The sequence below is a fragment of the Haliotis rufescens genome, unplaced genomic scaffold (genome assembly GCF_023055435.1).
Source record: "Haliotis rufescens isolate VD_foot unplaced genomic scaffold, xgHalRufe1.0.p SCAF_3, whole genome shotgun sequence".
In the NCBI taxonomy this organism is placed as follows: Eukaryota; Metazoa; Mollusca; class Gastropoda; order Lepetellida; family Haliotidae; genus Haliotis; species Haliotis rufescens.
The window spans coordinates 2,921,180-2,943,767 of NW_025964001.1; the positions used below are offsets into that span (position 1 = coordinate 2,921,180).

A 22,588-nucleotide genomic window follows, 5' to 3' on the forward strand; every position below is an offset into this window, starting at 1 on the left:
TATCCCGAAGATGTACTGTTACGTGAATGATCTCTGTCTAACTGTTCTATTACAAGAGAGACCCGTGAAGATCCGGGGTAGAATAGGTCTACAGCAACCCATGCTTGCCGTAAGAGGCGACTGGCAGGATCGGGTGGTCAGACTTGGTTGATGCATGTCATCGTATCTCAATTGCGTGGATCGATGCTGATGATATCAGTCACTGGATTGTCTGGTCCGAACTCGATTAAATACAGACCGCCGTCATATAGCTGGAATATTGCTGAGTGCGGCGTTAAACAACAAACAAAACAAAAAATATTACGAGCGTAGGTATGGCTTTAATAGTATACTTAAGTCATATCGCTGTGTGGTGGTTTGATGTTGGAGACAAGAGATGCAGGTCTTAGATGCCTTTAAGTTCATAACAGCTGCCAATACTAATGCCCTGACATAGTCCGTTTAACATATTAAAAATATATTGGTCTTTCCTTGGATGCCTCTTTGAAATAAAAAAGATATAAAGTGCGTCTGATGTGTCGAATGTTTTCTTAAAAGGTACAAATGTCGAAAGCATGTTTCATGTTTACCTGTTTTCAGTTTCATAGAGATGTATAAATATACATAAATATACATAAATATACATAAATATACATGTAAAACAAAACCCACAGCAGTTCTCAATTATCACAATCCATGCGACATCGTTTAACTTTTTATTCCATATGTTACGATATATATTATAATTTTATGACAAGTAATGATTTTCTTATGCAATACATTTCAGAATAAATTAATGCATCGATCTACTCAACTGGGATACGATCAACAAAGTCAGCGAGCCTGAACACCCGATCCCGTTAGTCGCCTCTTAGGACAAGTATAGTCGCCTTTTGCGGAAAGCATGGCTTGCTGAAGACCTATTCTATCCCAGATCTTCACATTAGTCTTAAAACATTGTGTAAGGGAGCAACCATTTGATTTCCATGGGGGCGTTTTTTCTTACAGAATAATGAAGCCCCAGTTTTGCTGACTAATTTTACATATGCCAGGCATTGTAGGAAAAACGTGATGTCCCCAGACAGTGTTTTGAAATATCAAGAAGTAAAATGTTAGTTTTAAGAAGAAACAACATAGATTTCTAAGTGACCACGCGTCTTAATTGAAAAAAAATAAGTGAATCCTAATCATAAGAAAATGCCGCCGAAGCCAAAATTGTGAAATTATAAACTTTTTAAATTTTCCATCAATGAATTTTCCTATCTCTCAAAATCAAACTTTAGATGAGAGATGTCATAAAATCGCCTCTGTAGCTGTAGGTGCCCAAACATGCTAAATGGTGTCTACTAATTCCGTCTGTATAATAATACCTTAATTATTTTTAGGCTCCGTTACAATATCAATAAATGGATTTTCGGTCATCAAGCCTTCAAATATTAGGCTTTATAAATGGGAAATCGAAATGATTGTTTCCGGTTAAATTGCCATGAATTGGAATACACAGTTTGCCAGACTCCCAGGCAGACAAGATTGTTACAGAAGAACAGTAATCCACAGCCACATCTTTGCTAGTTTCAGTTTTTTGTTCTCCCGAAGACGCAAAGCTGTTCAGCCGCGGTACGTACCGGAAGTTTGGACTATTGACTGACTGACACGACGACAGTCTGACAGGTTTGTGTTTCGGTCTTCGATTTCTCTTCTTTGGTTCGAGTTTTGTCAGTGACGCGATAGCATTAGTTTAGCATACAATGACAGTCTCAGATCTATAGAAATGATTATCAGCAGTAAGAAAAACACAGTTCGAAGGTAAGTGAAACCACATTGATGTTGTTGATATCTAAGCTACTGCCTGTAGATTACTTTGCCGGTCCTTAGGGTTTACATTTTGCAAGAGGGGGACTTGTTTGAAATGCTAATAATCGATTACATTACACTTAGACACATTGTCGTCTGTATATCATGGTTTTTCGGTTGCTCCAACCCCCAATTTAGAGTGTCATAGACTGTCATCGCAATGGGGACCGTCAAAGTACAAATATGCCTCCATTTTCTAACCATATCACCATGATACCTCTCTATCACGACCTACCCGTTTTTGTCGATCTAATTCTGCCAACACTAACGTTAACTTAGACTCTAGTCCAGCACTGTCATGTATTCTAACTGAATGCCTCGCTTCAAAACACTAATATTATAATTAACAATTGATGTTGGGTCTATTTTCAAATTTACCTCCACAATTTGACACTGATTACTGTTTGACGTCGTGACATGTCTTTACACGGTATGTGTAGAATATATCATATTCATGGACGTCTGTTATAAAATGAATTTGTTTTAGCATGGATACTGAAGATATTTATAGACACAAATATTTCGTCAGTTTCATATACTTATTCTTTGTATCCTGCTAATGTGAAAAAGTAATGTGTCTACATACACAGTTATCATTTTTATTCTTACAGTTGATGTGGTTCACATCTGGTATAAAAAATATTAATACAAAGTATTTCAGAAAAAAAAGTCCAATGTGTAATTTATCTCAGGTGTACACACTGTTACCTGGTTACACGCGGATTGTCTCAATACTGCATTGTCTGTCAGCGTAAACATGGTAAACAAAACAGGCTAGTCTGGGCATATTTAGGACCTCAGAATTATCTGGTGACTTGAAGCCTTTTGTCTACTGTTTTTTAACCATACCAATGATCGTGTTACTTGAAGTGGAAGATGTTTGCTATTATATGTTGTATACAGGCAATATTAGCTGTGCTATGACTTCAGTAAAGCTTCAAAGGCACTAGCCTGACTAGGGAAAAGAACTTTGAAACTTTGGTTAGTCATGAAGATGTACACATAGTATTTGTTACAGAGTGACTAAGCTTGTGTTGTTGGTTTGTTATATTTAGCTGTCATGGAAAATGTTGAGTTTACTAATGATACACAGAAGTACCATTGATTGGATATTTTAGTAATGTTTATTGACTCAAAAGTATCATGATTGATCAATATATTATATATCTAGTAGTAATAAAATTAATTATTCTGTACTGTCAAAACAATACAGTATCATTACTATCAACATTATGAATTTATCAACACATTAATATCGCAGTGTATACAGTGGCATCGCCATTCATAGTGTAATATGTATAATTTATTACCAACAAGGGCAAACATATCGGGGTTCATAAAAACCATTTGTGCCCTAGGGTCTTAACACGTCACAAGACAGTGTATTGTTTCCGTCATCCGGACAGCATTGTTAATGTCATTCAAATCTTATTTTGACGTAAGATCGGAATGATGTCACACTAGAAACATCAGAGCTGAAGATTGTTGACGTCATTCAACAAATTGTGTTTCTGCTGCTGTTGCGACTTTGCTGTTTACTATGTTTACATGTCCTAAACATAGTATGACATGAACAGTCACATGATATCCTCTGTGTGTCTCTAAGACACACAGTGTAAAGATGCCTGAGTGTTACAAATCAAGACCTGTGTGTCTCCACCTTGTTCTCCTCCCTCTTATCACAACCAATGACAAGGGATTAACATGATTGAGTTGGCTAATCTAGTTCATTTATGATGTGATAGTGATTGAATATGACTTTCAACTTGTTAAATGTAACATATGTCCTATTAATTAAAACAACTTTGATATCAGCTTGATAAGGGTATTGATGGTTATTGATATATGTGTGTGCACAGTACTGTAAATTATGTAGCGAAGTCAGTGAGTTGTCCAGGCACAGCACAGATGTATGAAGTGCAGGTTTGGCTGTGCCATATGGCTCCGACGCACAAAACATCATAGGTCATATTTACCACTCAAAACAAGTCAAAGAACAACCTCAATTAGATGGCTGTGTGTTGCAATACCCACAAGCTATGACAGTAGCGCTTTCAACACCAGTCAGCCAGAAGCTTTTACCATGTTTACTGCTGTGATTCCGAGTTGCCAAAGACTCTGGGGGTTATGAAGACAACTTTTTCAAAGAATTATTCGCCTGTAATACATCTTTGCTACTACATATTATACTCCATTTGAAAGGTCTAATCCTACTGTTTATAAATATGAATTTTATGTTTATCACTTTATTTATAACTTAATTTTTTAATAAAATGTTAGCTAAAGCATTTATAACGGCCAGGTTAAGCATCAAGGAAGCGAAAACTGTGACGATTGCAGCGTTGGAAATTGACACTAGTCCTGTAGTCCTTGCCAAACTGCCCAATAGTTAAGGTATCGTAAGGACTAGTAGAAATTTGCTATTTTTAAGGGTTTTTCTATTTGTTATCATTATAAGAACTAGTGGACTAAATATGTTAGTTTCTACCCCTGGATCGTGGGAAATTGTTAGATTTTTAAGGGTTTTTCTATTTGTTATCATTATAAGAACTAGTGGACTAAATATGTTAGTTTCTACCCCTGGATCGTGGGAAATTGTTAGATTATAATTATGATATCAACTTACCTATTTCTTTTTTATTTTCATTGTTTACGTAATTGGAAAATTATTTTAAAAAGAATATTAGATATTATCTATCATCACCCACTTCCTGATGACAGTGGCTTACCACTCAGTAGCATGAGAAGGTACAGAGAAATACCTCTATTTTGGAAGCTTTGTGTGTGCAATGATTCGTTCGATGTTTGGCGTCATAGAATGTTAATGACATCAATAATATGAGAGTAACCTCCCCTGAATTATTTCCATAGCTGTAATACCGGTATGCGATGTTATTGGATAAAAATTGGCTTCTAAAGACTCCATCTTGCCAAAATCTGCTGTATGGATCCTGATTGGTCAAAGTCAAGCATGTGACCTTGTTTTGGCATATATAAAAACCCAAGGTGTCAACTTTCATACTCAAGTCTTTACACAGGTGCCAACTTTCATACTCAAGTCTTTACACAGGTGCCAACTTTCATACTCAAATTTCTACACCTGCTAAATTTGATATCCTACCATGAATATCAGTTGTTCCATTGATTTACAACATGTGTACACGTTGTTTGCCCTGAACATGTTCATATGGTGGATAGTAGGGAAATACTATGAGGTGGTGGGTTAGTGCGTTTGCTCGTCAAGCTGAAGACCCAGGTTCTATTCCCTACTTGGGTACAAAGTGTGAAGCCCATTTCTGGCATCCCCTGCTGTGATATTGCTAAAAGTGACGTAATTTCATATTCACTCACTCACTGCACATATAATATGTATTTGTACATGATAATTCTTCAAGTCAGTATTGAAAGACCACATCCAATCACTGGTTATGAAAATGCCATATGTCAGTGTTATATTCTGATTATGAGTTTTTAAACTACAAGAATTATTATCAAAATAAAAGCTCTGCTGTGAAGAGATACACAAGAACTGAAGAAGGAATTTCTATCTACAATTGTCTTACTGCAGGTATAAAATTGTCAGAGTTATGAAAGGTAGATCGTCAGTTTAGTGTCTAAGTTTCATGAAACAAGTGTTCTGTAATCATTGTAAACAGTTTGCCTACACATCAACTTTTACAAATGGCATAAATGTTCTCAGTCAGTTTTCAATGTTTCCAATTATTTTACCTAAAAGACTGGGGTATCAAATTGATTAATTCACTTGCAAAACATTCATTGTCTTCTGACAGTACCACAAGTCCAAAGATCATTCGGACACAAAACCTTTTCTTATTCTGCAGCAGTACTTTGGAACATACTGCCACTGGCTCTCAGACTTCTCCTTCTCTGCCTAGACTAAAGACACGTACAGCTTTTCAAAATGTTCCACAGTGAACTCTCAATTACATCACAGAACTGTATATGATATTTTTGACCGTCTTAATAATTTTTTGTCAATCTGTTAAATAAATGGACAGATTTTTCAGTCAGTTTGTAAAATGACTGTAATATTTAGACATTTTATAAATTGCCTGAATGAATCACATTTTACACATTGACTGTAACATATACACGCTTACAAAGGAAAAGACTTGTGAAAACAACCTCCATTGCGCATCGAAGAACCTCCCAACCAAGATATGGAGGAACAAAAATGGTTCTGTTCAATGCTACAGCAAATGAATGAAAACAAAATGCAAATATCGTAATAAGAACCTACCAAAGTTATATGTATAATTTAAGGCAGCTTCCTTGTTCGAGGAATGTATCCGTGAATATCCACATAAAGGAACAATATCCCACACGTCTGCAGCTGTACAAAGAAACTTATTCAATGTCACATGTCTCTAACAATCAAATATTTTAAAATAAAATATTCGTTTCCAGAATATTATAACCCATGTTCATTTCTCAACTGATCATGCTGATCACTTAGTTTGTTTCAGTTGTTTCACATAGGTCTTAAGTCTCAAAGATCAGCTGAGAAAGCCCACGTGACAACTATTTTCATAATGTCCACGGTTCTTAAAAAAAATCCATTGAGTTAGATAGCAATGAGCAATCAATAAACTTATTATCGGTTAAACCTTTGAACAAAGTATGTTGTTTTTACATAGGCACTTCACGCCATGATATGAGTGTATTCCCTTTGTTTTAGTAAACCTAGACATGTAAACATTTACTTTTGACATATCAACTGTGCAAAATAACAGTGATTAATCAATCAACATATTTTCTGTTGACCCTTTGATGGCTAGGAATAAGTAAGTCAGCTGATCATTCATCTCTTGCTGGGCTGCAACGTGCATATTACATAACACACATTTTACCTAACTTCAAACCTGGATTTAGATTGAATAATTACCCCTGACACAAGAAATGCCGAATGGGAACCTTTATCAGGTAATCAGAGTGGTGCTGCCACTAATCATTGGTAATTATACCTGTAATAAATTCATTAACTGAGCATCAAGTGAATGAAGACAAATACACAAGTGTAGGGTTATACCAGAAAACATGGATGACAACAAGGGAGTAGTAATCGTATTATCCACGCAATCCAAAATCCGAAAATGCTATCACTGCAGGGATACTTTTTTATTATTAAACTTAACCATCAGGGGTATTTCCAAATAACAACAGCCAGCAAATCGACTCACGGCAGTTTGTGAGCCCTAGCGGTCAGTGTCAGACAGCTGAGAAGAAGCCAGAGATTAGTGCCCCTTTAAGTCTTACCTTCGTGTTTAGTCAGGTCAAAAGTACAGAATTTGCAAGCGATAGGAAAAAGATTACGAAAATACGGCTCGTACAAAAGCAGTTGTCAGTTATATGACCATGTCATAAAATGGGTGTAAAGTTTGCCTTTTACAGTGGGTCAGGAAGGCCCTTGTGACTCCTCTTGTTTATGTGACAGTGTATGCAGAGTGTTCCTGTTTACCACATTTCTTTACCAGTAAAATTAGGTTTGGATCGGTAATTCGTGTGACTGCCAGTCCCTGTGGACCAGCAAATCTTGTATCTTGTATCTTGTAAGTCTTTGTTGAACAAAACATTGTCGAGAGTCAACATGGTCAAAAAAGTATATTTTCCAAATGAAGTCAGTTCGTCTGTCATCATCAGGGTTTCCCATTGTCTATTTTTAGTGCAAGGAAATATTATTGCGCTTTGCTTCAAGGTTAAATATCTTTTTGTAGTGACTTAGACTTGAATCAAAGTGGAATATTCAGAAGAAAAAATGAGAAAATTGTCATTGAACTTTGTGTGAATGGCGTGTAGATCTAAATATGTTACTTCAGAAATGACGTCACTGAGTTTGTCAGCCATGAAAGTACACTGCTTTGAAAATGATGTTGAAAGAATACAAACCAGGTAATTTTTATTTGGTCAAAGTTTGGGTTGACAAACATTGGGTGGGACTGCTAGTTTCTATAGTTGCCCCTCCACCGGGATTGGTAGTCTCTATAGTTGCCCCTCCACCGGGATTGGTAGTTTCTATAGTTGCCCCTCCACCGGGATTGATAGTTTCTATAGTTGCCCCTCCACCGGGATTGGTAGTTACTATAGTTGCCCCTCCACCAGGATTGGTAGTTTCTATAGTTGCCCCTCCACCGGGATTGGTAGTCTCTATAGTTGCCCCTCCACCGGGATTGGTAGTTTCTATAGTTGCCCCTCCATCGGGATTGGTAGTCTCTATAGTTGCCCCTCCACCGGGATTGGTAGTTTCTATAGTTGCCACTCCACCGGGATTGGTAGTTACTATAGTTGCCCCTCCACCGGGATTGGTAGTTTCTATAGTTGCCCCTCCACCGGGATTGGTAGTTTCTATAGTTGCCCCTCCGCCGGGATTGGTAGTTTCTATAGTTGCCCCTCCACTGGGATTGGTAGTTTCTATAGTTGCCCCTCCAATGGGATTGGTAGTTTCTATAGTTGCCCTTCCACCAGGATTGGTAGTTTTTATAGTTGCCCCTCCACCGGGATTGGTAGTCTCTATAGTTGCCACTCCACCGGGATTGGTAGTTTCTATAGTTGCCCCTCCACCGGGATTGGTAGTTTCTATAGTTCCCCCTCCACCGGGATTGGTAGTTTCTATAGTTGCCCCTCCACTGGGATTGGTAGTTTCTATAGTTGCCCCTCCATCGGGACTGTTTGTTTCTATAGTTGCCCCTCCACCGGGATTGGTAGTTTCTATAGTTGCCCCTCCACCGGGATTGGTAGTTTCTATAGTTGCCCCTCCACCGGGACTGTTCATTTCTATAGGTGCCCCTCCACCGGGATTGGTAGTTTCTATAGTTGCCCCTCCACCGGGACTGTTCATTTCTATAGTTGCCCCTCCACCGGGATTGGTAGTTTCTATAGTTGCCCCTCCACCGGGACTGTTCATTTCTATAGTTGCCCCTCCACCGGGATTGGTAGTTTCTATAGTTGCCCCTCCACCGGGATTGGTAGTTTCTATAGTTGCCCCTCCACCGGGACTGGTAGTTTCTATAGTTGCCCCTCCACCGGGATTGGTAGTTTCTATAGTTGCCCCTCCACCGGGATTGGTAGTTTCTATAGTTGCCCCTCCACCGGGATTGGTAGTTTCTATAGTTGCCCCTCCACCGGAACTGTTCATTTCTATAGGTGCCCCTCCACCGGGGTTGGTAGTTTCTATGGTTGCCCCTCCACCGGGATTGGTAGTTTCTATAGTTGCCCCTCCACCGGGATTGGTAGTTTCTATAGTTGCCCCTCCACCGGGACTGTTCATTTCTATAGGTGCCCCTCCACCGAGATTGGTAGTTTCTATAGTTGCCCCTCCACCGGGACTGTTCATTTCTATAGTTGCCCCTCCATCGGGATTGGTAGTTTCTATAGTTGCCCCTCCACCGGGATTGGTAGTTTCTATAGTTGCCCCTCCACCGGGATTGGTAGTTTCTAAGGCAGCGGGATCGGTGAATCAGAGCGACTTGCAGTAACAGTAGAAGATGCCACAAACATGTCAGACTTGCCCTACCCACACAGTCAGGTACTGCAGTGAACACCTTGTGGAGGTCTGATGGAACTCTTCCATGCAGTATATAGTTTCAGTATGATTATAGTCAACTTCATTATCAAGAAAGCGTTACAAACTAATACATATTGATCATGATGCATAATTAGTTTTCTGTCATGTGTGAAAATAACTATTAGATGTTTTCTTTATCAGTGGTTATAAAAATGTATCCAGGCGAACACTTGAATATGAAATACATCATCTATATATGTTAATATGAAACAGATGTTGACTGGTGTTATTCCCCACTGAAGTGTACTAGCATTCCGCCTTGCTCTGCGCCACTAGTGGAAACACTTGGTACCTGTGCTGTCCACGCCCAATTCAAGTAAAAACATTTCACACAAGGACTCCCAGGTAAAATTAGTTTATACATAGTGACTATATTTTTAGGGAAGTCTTCGTACATTGTAATATCTATGTATTACATACATGTCCATGCTATGTAGCTACAAATTTGTGAATATTGTTACAAAATAAATAATTCACCATCGCAAAAATATTATTAAGATTACCATGGTTAAGATCAAATGTTTGTAAGAAGGCAGAAAATTAAATTTCAATCATTTAATGGATCATCCAAGTTAATATTCAGCATTAAATTGATCAGTTGCAGGTCTAGATAGGCAAATAGTGTCTATGCATATACCATGTTGTATTCAAAATATTGATATATTGTGATACTTTTGAGTTAGTATGTCGATACTAAAATTTCCAATTAGTGACACCCCTATGTGTTTCACTGAAACAATCTGAAAGATAAGTCTGGACTTATAGACAAAAATGCTTTGGCACAGACTGCTTGTACATGTCACATGATATTGTATAATATCGACAAACATTAGTTCAATACTCACTTAACGAAACAGAAATGTGATGCATCACTGTGGTTCCATTTCTTGGGTATTATCCTTCAGTTTCTTCCTATGATTTGTGTTGTAATCACTTCAACAATCATGATTGAGTTCTACTATAGTACACTATACACTGCTATAGCAGTGTTATATGAAAAGCAGAAATGACCACCAGTAAGCTATAGTTTTAATGTCTTTATTCAAACCACGACTGTCAATATGTCCATGCCATTTTAGTGTTGAGCTGGCAGATTTTGAATGTTAGAGATACCCACAGCATGTTTACCATGAATGTCTGCAGGGTAGATGTACCTGACATGTACACAGATATTATCTGATATATGTCCCCGAGTTATTTCACTATCTCTGCTCCCCTCTCGTTAACAATGTTAAAGTATGTACACATACATGATACGTCATGACCCCGGGCCATATGTTGAGAAAGGTATAGGGCCACTGTTTGTCTGTAAAGGCTAAATGTTTGTTATGTCATTGTTATAGATAATGTGGAATTGATAATATCTTGCCAACCTAAACAATTAAAATATTCAATTTAGGCTGGAATAGCTGATGTCGGTTTTTCATTGTCTGCTAGTTTTTTCTGACTGTCAACTTATAATCACTCCTAATGGTCATAAGATAAAAATAGTTGCTTTGCAATAATGTATTTTATAGAATTTGTTATTTTTATTTACTTCAATTCTGTGTCAAGTAAAGTTTTGATTCAGATTGAACAGTATGTAAATATGAATTCTATCATGAATTTGAAATTTACTCGATTCTGATTGGTCAATATTAAGCAAAACTTACTCACAATAAACCCACTCTGATTGAAACAGCTGGTTTGACAGCCGCATCACCACGGAAGCTAATATTCATAGAATAGTACTATTTTCAGTCATTGTCAGTAGGCATATTTAAAAAATTACAATTACAGTTTACAAAATGCACAGATGTGGTTACGACAATATTCAAAGGATGTGTAGCAATACATTTCGTGCAGAAAACATGATAGAAATCTACAAAGGGAATGTATTTATGTTTTGGAGACAACAGAGAGCTTTGAATTTTGGTGCTTTTCTATATACGACTGTGACATCAAATCATTTGTGTCACAATGAGCAATATGACGTCATAGTGGTGACAGGCGATGTAGAGCACGCACGTTCGGTTCCAAATTCAATTTAGCGTGGTTAAATCTCCAGGTAACCTTGCTCTACATTGAAAACACAACATGTTTATCTCCTAATTAAACATTCTTTACTTGCAAAAGTAATTGAGAAGGGACTGCTTATGTTTCTGAAGATTGTTTTTCAAAGTTGTGTGCTCAGTCACAGTTTTGAGGTGAAGTATCGGCAAGTTGTTCCCTTATGACAAGCTGTGTTTACTGTTATGTATTGACTTACTCTTGACACTGAGTTAATCTAATTAAGCTGAGTTTCTCATTAACAGGAGAGTAAAATCTAATCAACTAAGCAGACAAAGTGTTAAGATCAATAGGATTCCATGCAGGATTAGCATTGTTGTTTCCACTGACAATGACTGACCTTACTTCAAAGTGAGAGAATGTCCGTTCAGGTCTGGTCCAGTCCGGTTTTGACAGTAGTAAATTGGTTGTTGGGACCGTAATTTGAGTCCGAAAGTTTGAAATGTAAAAAGTCTGAATTAGATTGTTGCAGGTCAGTTTGAGGAATGATAATTAATTATGGAACTGAGGGGACAGGAGAAAAAGTCAGGTTTTCATCGAAATTGACAAGTCCGATTTGGACAGATTCCACTGTATTTAGTAATCATGATAATACTCCTACACTGTAACATGTATACAGCGTTAGAAACTAACAGTTTCAGTCCACTAGTCCTTATAATGATAACGTATAGCAAAACCCCTAAAACTGGCAAATTTCTACTAGTCCTTATGATACCTTTACTATTGGGCAGTTTGGCAAGGACTAGTGCCAATTTCTATTGTGGTATATGCTGTTTAGTAATGTGTCTACCATGCATGTACAATGTCTATGAAAATATGAAAAATAATTAAAAGACAATGAATGTCTAACATATACACAGATATTATCTGATATATGTCCCCGAGTTATATCACTATCTCTGGCCCCCTCTCGTTACCATGTTAAAGTATGTACACATGCAAGATACATACTGACCCCAGGCCGTACTGTTAAGAAAGATATACAGTGTGTAGATAATTTTAGATTAATATCTTGTCAACCTGAACAAGTTTTGAGTTATAAATTATTTCATTTCAAGCAACACCCAAGGAACAGGTATGTCAATTACTATCGATGGAGGCCAGAATAGGAGGTATTGATGTCTGTATCATCTGCTAGCTTTTCCATCTGACAGCTTGTCACTGTCATCACTCCCATTGATCATAAGAACAGTTTTTTTAAGCAGTCTGCTTGAAGGTAAGACTTAAGTACAAGGCTATTGACATTTTTGCCATGCAAGCAGATTCTCCAAATATCCGTTCAACATTTTGTTCAAGGTCATCATGGCTTATATCTGATGGATCAGTCTATGTAATATTCAGCAGGTATTAAATATCTTGAACATGTTGACACCGGGTTATGAATATGACAGTTACATTGACAGTAATGTGCTGCTTTCTTGTTAAAGATGGAAGTTTATATTTGTTAAGACTAACTGTTAGTCGGTTCTGTTGTTCAGTAATGACAGAACAGTTTTCTTGTTGATTGTAATATTTATTCATTCTGATCTAGCACAGAGCAGTTATTGTAGTGTTGATTGTTACACATGGATACACTGACATACAGTAAGTGTTGATTGTTACACATAGATACACTGACATACAGTAAGTGTTGATTGTTACACATAGATACAGTGACATACAGTAAGTGTTGATTGTTACACATGAATACACTGACATACAGTAAGTGTTGATTGTTACACATGGATACACTGACATACAGTGACATACAGTAAGTGTTGATTGTTACACATGGATACACTGACATACAGTAAGTGTTGATTGTTACACATGGATACTCTGACATACAGTAAGTGTTGATTGTTACACATGGATACACTGACATACAGTAAGTGTTGATTGTTACACATGGATACACTGACATACAGTAAGTGTTGATTGTTACACATGGATACTCTGACATACAGTAAGTGTTGATTGTTACACATGGATACACTGACATACAGTAAGTGTTGATTGTTACACATGGATACACTGACATACAGTGACATACAGTAAGTGTTGATTGTTACACATGGATACAGTGACATACAGTAAGTGTTGATTGTTACACATGGATACACTGACATACAGTAAGTGTTGATTGTTACACATGGATACACTGACATACAGTAAGTGTTGATTGTTACACATGGATACACTGACATACAGTAAGTGTTGATTGTTACACATGGATACACTGACATACAGTAAGTGTTGATTGTTACACATGGATACACTGACATACAGTAAGTGTTGATTGTTACACATGGATACTCTGACATACAGTAAGTGTTGATTGTTACACATGGATACTCTGACATACAGTAAGTGTTGATTGTTACACATGGATACACTGACATACAGTAAGTGTTGATTGTTACACATGGATACTCTGACATACAGTAAGTGTTGATTGTTACACATGGATACACTGACATACAGTAAGTGTTGATTGTTACACATGGATACACTGACATACAGTAAGTGTTGATTGTTACACATGGATACTCTGACATACAGTAAGTGTTGATTGTTACACATGGATACACTGACATACAGTGACATACAGTAAGTGTTGATTGTTACACATGGATACAGTGACATACAGTAAGTGTTGATTGTTACACATGGATACACTGACATACAGTAAGTGTTGATTGTTACACATGGATACACTGACATACAGTAAGTGTTGATTGTTACACATGGATACACTGACATACAGTAAGTGTTGATTGTTACACATGGATACACTGACATACAGTAAGTGTTGATTGTTACACATGGATACACTGACATACAGTAAGTGTTGATTGTTACACATGGATACTCTGACATACAGTAAGTGTTGATTGTTACACATGGATACACTGACATACAGTAAGTGTTGATTGTTACACATGGATACACTGACATACAGTAAGTGTTGATTGTTACACATGGATACAGTGACATACAGTAAGTGTTGATTGTTACACATGGATACACTGACATACAGTAAGTGTTGATTGTTACACATGGATACAGTGACATACAATAAGTGTTGATTGTTACACATGGATACACTGACATACAGTAAGTGTTGATTGTTACACATGGATACTCTGACATACAGTAAGTGTTGATTGTTACACATGGATACACTGACATACAGTAAGTGTTGATTGTTACACATGGATACACTGACATACAGTAAGTGTTGATTGTTACACATGGATACACTGACATACAGTAAATGTTGATTGTTACACATGGATACACTGACATACAGAAAGTGTTGATTGTTACACATGGATACACTGACATACAGTAAGTGTTGATTGTTACAAATGGATACACTGACATACAGTAAGTGTTGATTGTTACACATGGATACACTGACATACAGTGACATACAGTAAGTGTTGATTGTTACACATAGATACACTGACATACAGTAAGTGTTGATTGTTACACATGGATACTCTGACATACAGTAAGTGTTGATTGTTACACATGGATACACTGACATACAGTAAGTGTTGATTGTTACACATGAATACAGTGACATACAGTAAGTGTTGATTGTTACACATGAATACACTGACATACAGTAAGTGTTGATTGTTACACATGGATACACTGACATACAGTAAGTGTTGATTGTTACACATGGATACTCTGACATACAGTAAGTGTTGATTGTTACACATGGATACACTGACATACAGTAAGTGTTGATTGTTACACATGGATACACTGACATACAGTAAGTGTTGATTGTTACACATGGATACAGTGACATACAGTAAGTGTTGATTGTTACACATGGATACAGTGACATACAGTAAGTGTTGATTGTTACACATGAATACACTGACATACAGTAAGTGTTGATTGTTACACATGGATACACTGACATACAGTAAGTGTTGATTGTTACACATGGATACAGTGACATACAGTAAGTGTTGATTGTTACACATGAATACAGTGACATACAGTAAGTGTTGATTGTTACACATGGATACACTGACATACAGTGACATACAGTAAGTGTTGATTGTTACACATGGATACAGTGACATACAGTAAGTGTTGATTGTTACACATGGATACACTGACATACAGTAAGTGTTGATTGTTACACATGGATACACTGACATACAGTAAGTGTTGATTGTTACACATGGATACACTGACATACAGTAAGTGTTGATTGTTACACATGGATACACTGACATACAGTAAGTGTTGATTGTTACACATGAATACATTGACATACAGTAAGTGTTGATTGTTACACATGGATACACTGACATACAGTGACATACAGTAAGTGTTGATTGTTACACATGAATACACTGACATACAGTAAGTGTTGATTGTTACAGACAGACAGACAGACAGACCCACCCACCCACCTACCCACCTACCTACAGTAAGGCAGATGTACCTTCATAGAGTGAGGGTAAAACTGTATGACATCGGAGACTTGAACATATGTAGGCCCCCTATGCTCAAATAGCTCAGCAGTAACATCTGGTATAGTTTAGTTAAAACAAATAGATACAAATAATAACTTTGTGTTAGAAAGGTCTGTTGACATGGTTAAGACCTACCTCTGTCAGTCAGCCAGAGAGGGTCGTAATATGTTTACATTAGGTACAGGACCGAATTATCCGACGCGAGCAACATGACTGGAGAGGTTTCCGAAGTTGTTATAGAACCTCTGGCAATTACACGTTAGTCATTATTCATAACTTGGTCAAACATTAGAAGGAGATTCCTGTAAACTGTCACTGTCAGTCTAGGCATGGAACGTGTTAATTGTTTGTACGTATTATTTACTAGGAAGGGTCATAGTGAGCATAATCGATCACATGAATGCAATCAAAGTCTTTGACTTTAGGTTAGGGCAAGTTGAAAGATAAAAGTGATCCAAATGATCAGATACAATGGTTATGTATTTGTTTGTGCTTGGGAATTCCCATAAATGTGGAAGCAGTCAGTGTTTAATTTTTTCAGTCTCGTGAAGAAATGTTTGAAATTGGTGACATAAGTTTCGTGGTCATGTGACTGACATCTGGACCAGTGGAAAGACTGTATAGCATGTAAACTTCACATTAACAATTATTATTTGTTACATATGGATACACTGACATACAGTACAACAATGTTAATTTATCCACTGAATTAAACAACAGACAACTTGGTAACTATTTAATGTCATCTAGTTAGCCTTTCCATATACGATACATACCACACATTTGGAAGTTTATTACGGATGTTGAGTATCCAAGGTATTTGACAAGTCTATGGATTATTTACGTATTTTGAGATTGTGGCCCACATCTAGCCTGTATAATCTCTGATGACCGTGATGATATTAGCTTGTTAAGAATAGATACACCAAAATGATACAGTATATAATATCTAGTCAAATCGATAGATGCAATGTGGATAAAATGTTCTGGTGATATTAACTTCTTTTTTCAAAAAGTCGTACAATAACTGATGACAGATGGTCTGACAAATTGCGAGATGTTTGTAATATGAGGGCTATTTTGATATTTCCAGCGCCATGACCGTTGTAAGTCTGTGTTAGAGTATGGGAGTTGCAGTTGAAGCACTTGGTCCATTTTATCATTTTTGTGAATTATAGAGCAGTTTGGGAAAAATAATGTAACTTTTTTTCAACTAGTGTAACAATATCTAGTTTTCAGAGCATTCATGACAGGTGAAACACTTTATGTCTGTTAGTGAACAAGCGTTCATAAAATACAATGTAGTGAGTAAATATGTCATTGTTTACTTAAATATATAATTGATCAAAGTCATATCACATCTGCATCCATTTATTTTGAGCCTCAGCATGAATGCCTCAAATGACTAGTACATCGTCATGTTTTAGACTTGATGTGTTCTGTGTTACTGATATTAAACCCCTTTGTCCAGACTCTGTTAAATCTGGAAACCTCACTTTCCATATTGTTCCTATTAGGACATCTAAATGTAATCAAAGGGATGTTGCTAAGTTTCCATGTTTTATTAATCAGGAAATTGGTTAATCAAGATAATTTTACCATCTAGATTAACAAGCTTTAACTGTACTTGCTATAGGTAGGGAAAGAGTTGCACGATGTATATCTATCAGCTTCTTACAAAGATTGATCAATCATCTGTTGATGAAAGTAGGAATTGCATTGAAAACAGGTTTCAAATATCAAATACCTTTTGTTTCCGGGATGTAGTTGTCATGACCAAAGCAACTGAAACCAGGTGGAAACAAACATACAATTACTTTTTATGTTCATCCTTTAAAACAGCAGTCATCAGGTCAGTCATTAGTACAGGTTGGTATTGTTGTGTTCAAAATTGTGCATAAAGTCAATGAAGCCTTGTCACAACCTCGATGTTAAAAGTTCAAGATTTAGGGTCCCTAGATTAAACTACTACAGCAGCAAACCTCCAAGAACCGAGGACACTCCAGTCAGCACTTCCCATCTTCTCGAGGCAAGGGACTTAAGTGCCTGTAAATGTCTGGTTTCCACCCTTGCCGAACTACGCTGGAATTTCTGGGCTCGATCACTAGCAGTTGCTTTAAACAAAACGGCAGTGCCAATTCAAGACAATCTGATGGATGGTGAAGATTTATATTGTAATAAAATGGGTCTTACTTTGCAAAGCGCATCAAATCATGTGAGCACCCTGATTAAACACCTGAAAAGATTTGGAAAATATCTGTTGATGCTAAGTTGATGGTATACATGCTTGGCAAATTCTGCAATCGAACGAAATCTTCACAACAATTTACAAACCAGATGTCGATTAGTCCAGCCAAAATATAACTCCATAATTCCAGCCTATTTAGACAAGGGCTGAAACTTTACTTTTATAGTCAGTTAACTCCCTTGCCTCAGGAAGATGGCACTTCCTAGCCTATATGATCATGACCTTTTGACGTAAGCACTCTCAAAATTCACGAGTTACTCAAATTAAGATTTATTATTTGAGCTCTCTGCTTGAGCATGTTGAGGCAAAGTGGCTGTTATTTGTTTCAAACCTTTCCTCTTATTCACGTAATCCTTTCCGCAGTTAATCTATCGAAGCCGTGGACTAAAGTTGGACAAAAGTTGAGTGTTATGTATTGACAGGCTACTGTGAAAATATTGATCAGTCATCTATCAAGTATTAAATTTTATACATTGTGAGAAGCAAATCTCCTGTTGGTACTTGGTAATCAATAATGAAGTGATGTGCAGAGAGATAGGGATGATCTAGGCTGGTGCCACATGGCTGCAGTGCTGGGACAGCTGGTGTATCCGCTGACAGACCTCCACTCCTGACACATCACCACATCATACTGCACGACAACTTGGAAACTTAGCCACTCTTACTGTAAGTACGTGAACTACAGCATTCAAAACTGGCACTAGTCCTGTAGTCCTTGCCAAACAATTGTTAAGGTATTATAAGGACTAGTAGAAATGTGCCATATGCAAGGTTTTTATATATGTTATCATTAAAAGGACTAGTGGACTAAAAATGTTAGTACCTACTGCTGGAACTGCATCACATCATTGGTATTTCTGTTACATCCATAAGGTTAGAAATAAGTAATTATTTTTACTAGTCGAAAAAATGGACCTGCTACAGAATTGCGGACAACTTTAAGTATGGAGGTAGTCAACAAGGTCATGCCATCTTCTGATATATAACTAGTCTCAAGCGGACCCAGTTTGTTTGGAACCCTGTGTTAATCATCTATGTTATTTTAATATCAGCTTGTCAGGATTTGAGTATGATACCTGAATTTATTATCTGTTGGAGTTGCTGTTGACACTGATTCCATATGTAGTGTGTTCACTGTTTGCTGTTGGGGAGCGTCATGGGTCCTTTCCACAATAGGGACTTTGTGCTATGAGCAGGACTGTCATAATGTTAACATATTTAAAGGTGGTGGGTAGCTTGGTGGCTAAAGCGTTTGCTCATCACACTGATGCCTGGGTTTGATGCTGATTTGCATGATAAAGGTAAATGCGTGAAGCCCAATTCTTGTGTCTATGGTTATGATGTTCCTGGAATATTGCTGGAACCGGCATACTCAATCGCTGGACTCACTGTCATTAAGGGAGTGTAGACTTTGGATAGAACCGCTAAGATTTCTTTGTGAAATGATTCCCAGTTCTGTGTTACCTCGTGTTAATTGTTCTGTTTTTCTGTACATTGTCGGTCAACCTCCAAAGGAATCTTTCTTGTGTTAAAGGGGCGGTCGGGTAGCCTAGTGGTTAAAGCATTCGCTCATCACGCCGAAGACGGGTTCGATTCCTGACATGGCTACAATGTGTGAAGCCCATTTCTGGTGTCCCCCACCGTGATATTGCTGGAATATTGCTAAAAGGGGCGTAAAACCAAACTCACTCACTCACTCACTTTGTGTTAAACGTCTGGCAGTCCATTCATGGACACTTGATATATGACTGATTGATGCATAGAGGATCACAGAAATAGGAACATTGTGTATGTTGTACATGAATTAATGGGATTAATGAATAGGGGGATTAATAAATTAGAAAGTTTCTGTAGGTCAATTGCAAATAACAGCATCCCGGGTCCATCACACAAATGCTTGTTTAGGCTTTGACTGTCATAGGTTAATGTGAATGTACAGGAAAAACAATAATGTTCAGCATGTTCAAGTGTCGAGACTGCTCATTGGAACTCGACTGACCTTCAAGCAGAGCTCCAGATAACTTTTCGAGCAATTGAGTTTTTACTCTAGGGTTTCAATTTTAATTGAGTTATTACATTTTTCATTGGGTAACCAATATTTTTGTCACTCATCTATTCCTCACTCTATTGAGTCTTTCCCCAAATCTGTAAACATTTTAAGATTTAAAATAAATGAAATAATGTTTTAAACATGCTAAAACAATTATAGACTATTCTAGAATATTATGACAACTTATTAACATGATTGACATACTGGAAATTTCCATATTTGGTTACTTCATGCTTTAGGAAAGTTGAAACTGTTGAACATGTTAAGCGTACACAATCTGAGAACATGATGGAACAAGTGAATGGTCTTACCAAGAACTCAAGACCTTGCATGAAAGTCCTGAAATAAGGCAAGTGTATTCGTTGTCATATACACCGTGTGCACCTGACTTTCCAATCAAGTAGTCCATTGTGTAGTAAGTGTGTTTGCCTTAGTCATACATACTTTATTCATGTTATGAGGACATATATTAGGCTGTGTCACTGAATGAATAAATAAAGATCATTGTCTTGCATATGACATGTATATCTAACGTACATGCAATCTAAAACAACGAAAGATATGCCGAGAGACACCCCATGATTTAGGAGAGGAACGTACTGTTTTCTATGTAGAGCACCTGTAGATTTAACTGCTCTACATTGAATGTGGAACCGAACACCCAGCTTGAGGTTTCAAATGTTAATTTTAGCATTTTGCATTTTGTAGCCTATAATTGGACTTATAATTATTTAAATATGCCTACCAGCTATGACTGTTAAAGAACTTCTATTCTAAAAATATTAACTTCGACAGAGATTGGCTGTCAAATTGGCTGATTCAATAAGAGGGGCTGTATTGTGATTTGATACCTCTGATTGACCAATCAAATTCAAACATTTTCTGAATTCATGGTAGAATAGTGATTATGCATGTTATTATTCTGCAGTATCTTTTAATCAGCCATGCCCTGTCTTCCTGTTCATTGAAGAGAGCTTGGTGTTTAGTAAGCGAAATATTGGTTAGATCACAAGGACCTGGTGGCTAAGTGACAGCAATAGTTTATCCTACTATAAAGTACACTTTTTGAGTTGCTTCATAATGGGCATAATTACCACCATCTGTGATCTACTGTATCCTTGGTAAAAAAAGATCTCGCTGATGATTCTGCTGGATCATCTCAATCAATTATAGGCCACATTGTCCGCATCACAGCAGGCCACATCATATTTGAAATTACTGTCATGGATAACTAATAGACCAGGATATGTCATGTTATGGAGGCCATATAGGAGAGAGCACTTGAGCAGGGTCAACTTTGACAAGTAAGGTCATGGGGCAATGATTGTCTTGGTATTTCATTTGGCTTTCCTGTAATTCTGGGTGAAAGCAGTTCAAGAATACTGGGTGAAAGTAGTGCAGGAATACAGGGTGAAAGTAGTACAGGAATACAGGGTGAAAGTAGTGCAGGAATACTGGGTGAAAGTAGTGCAGGAATACAGGGTGAAAGTAGTGCAGGAATACAGGGTGAAAGTAGTGCAGGAATACTGGGTGAAAGTAGTGCAGGAATACAGGGTGAAAGTAGTGCAGGAATACAGGGTGAAAGTAGTGCGGGAATACAGGGTGAAAGTAGTGCAGGAGTACAGGGTGAAAGTAGTGCAGGAATACAGGGTGAAAGTAGTGCCGGAATACTGGGTGAAAGTAGTGCCGGAATACTGGGTGAAAGTAGTGCAGGAATACAGGGTGAAAGTAGTGCCGGAATACAGGGTGAAAGTAGTGCCGGAATACTGGGTGAAAGTAGTGCAGGAATACAGGGTGAAAGTAGTTCAGGAATACAGGGTGAAAGTAGTTCAGGAATAAAGGGTGAAAGTAGTTCAGGAATACAGGGTGTATGCATGTTAGCATGTGTTCATTCCCTGGCAACAGAGGACATCGCTCATAATATCAATCACCAGTTTGTCTGGTGCGGACTTACAGCCAGAATATTGTTGAGCATGAGTGTTAGACGAGCAAAACAAAAATATTTTTGACATATGCTTGGTGGTAACGCATTTTCTCATTCCTTTACTATGTCATGAGCACAGGTGATCATCACTCATGTGTGTGTTGTTGTCCTTCTTTTCAATGGTATATTTAATCAACAAATGTTTTACATGATATTATGAAGCTTAAAATGTAAATATATTTATAAGTGAGAGGCACTACATCATCTCTGCCCGTAACTTACCATGAGTCCAGCTCCCGGTGTACTTCAGTCTTCCTGCTCTTACAGCCTGTTGACATGAATGCAAGCATAAACTGTCTCTTTTAAACAGTTGACCTTATAGAGTTATCCCCCTTGAGTGCACAGCCTGAGAAAT

The 22,588-nt window shown here is 37.5% G+C and overlaps 1 protein-coding gene across 5 annotated transcripts in view; it reads left to right on the plus strand.

Annotated features, from left to right (window-relative positions):
• Nucleotides 1-1,570: 1,570 nt before the first annotated feature.
• Nucleotides 1,571-22,588, plus strand: part of LOC124131903 (adenosine 3'-phospho 5'-phosphosulfate transporter 1-like) — a 33,964-nt gene continuing 12,946 nt past the window's right edge. For 2 of the 5 annotated variants that reach the window (XM_048403551.1, XM_046495428.2), the window contains exon 1: nt 1,596-1,785. In XM_048403551.1, coding sequence (XP_048259508.1) covers nt 1,751-1,785 — 35 coding nt within the window. In that variant the 5' untranslated portion in view covers nt 1,596-1,750. Of the gene's footprint in view, nt 1,786-9,628; nt 9,761-18,801; nt 18,866-22,588 lie in introns of those variants that run through there. The other 3 variants (XM_046495430.2, XM_046495431.2, XM_046495429.2) reach the window with 3 other exon arrangements.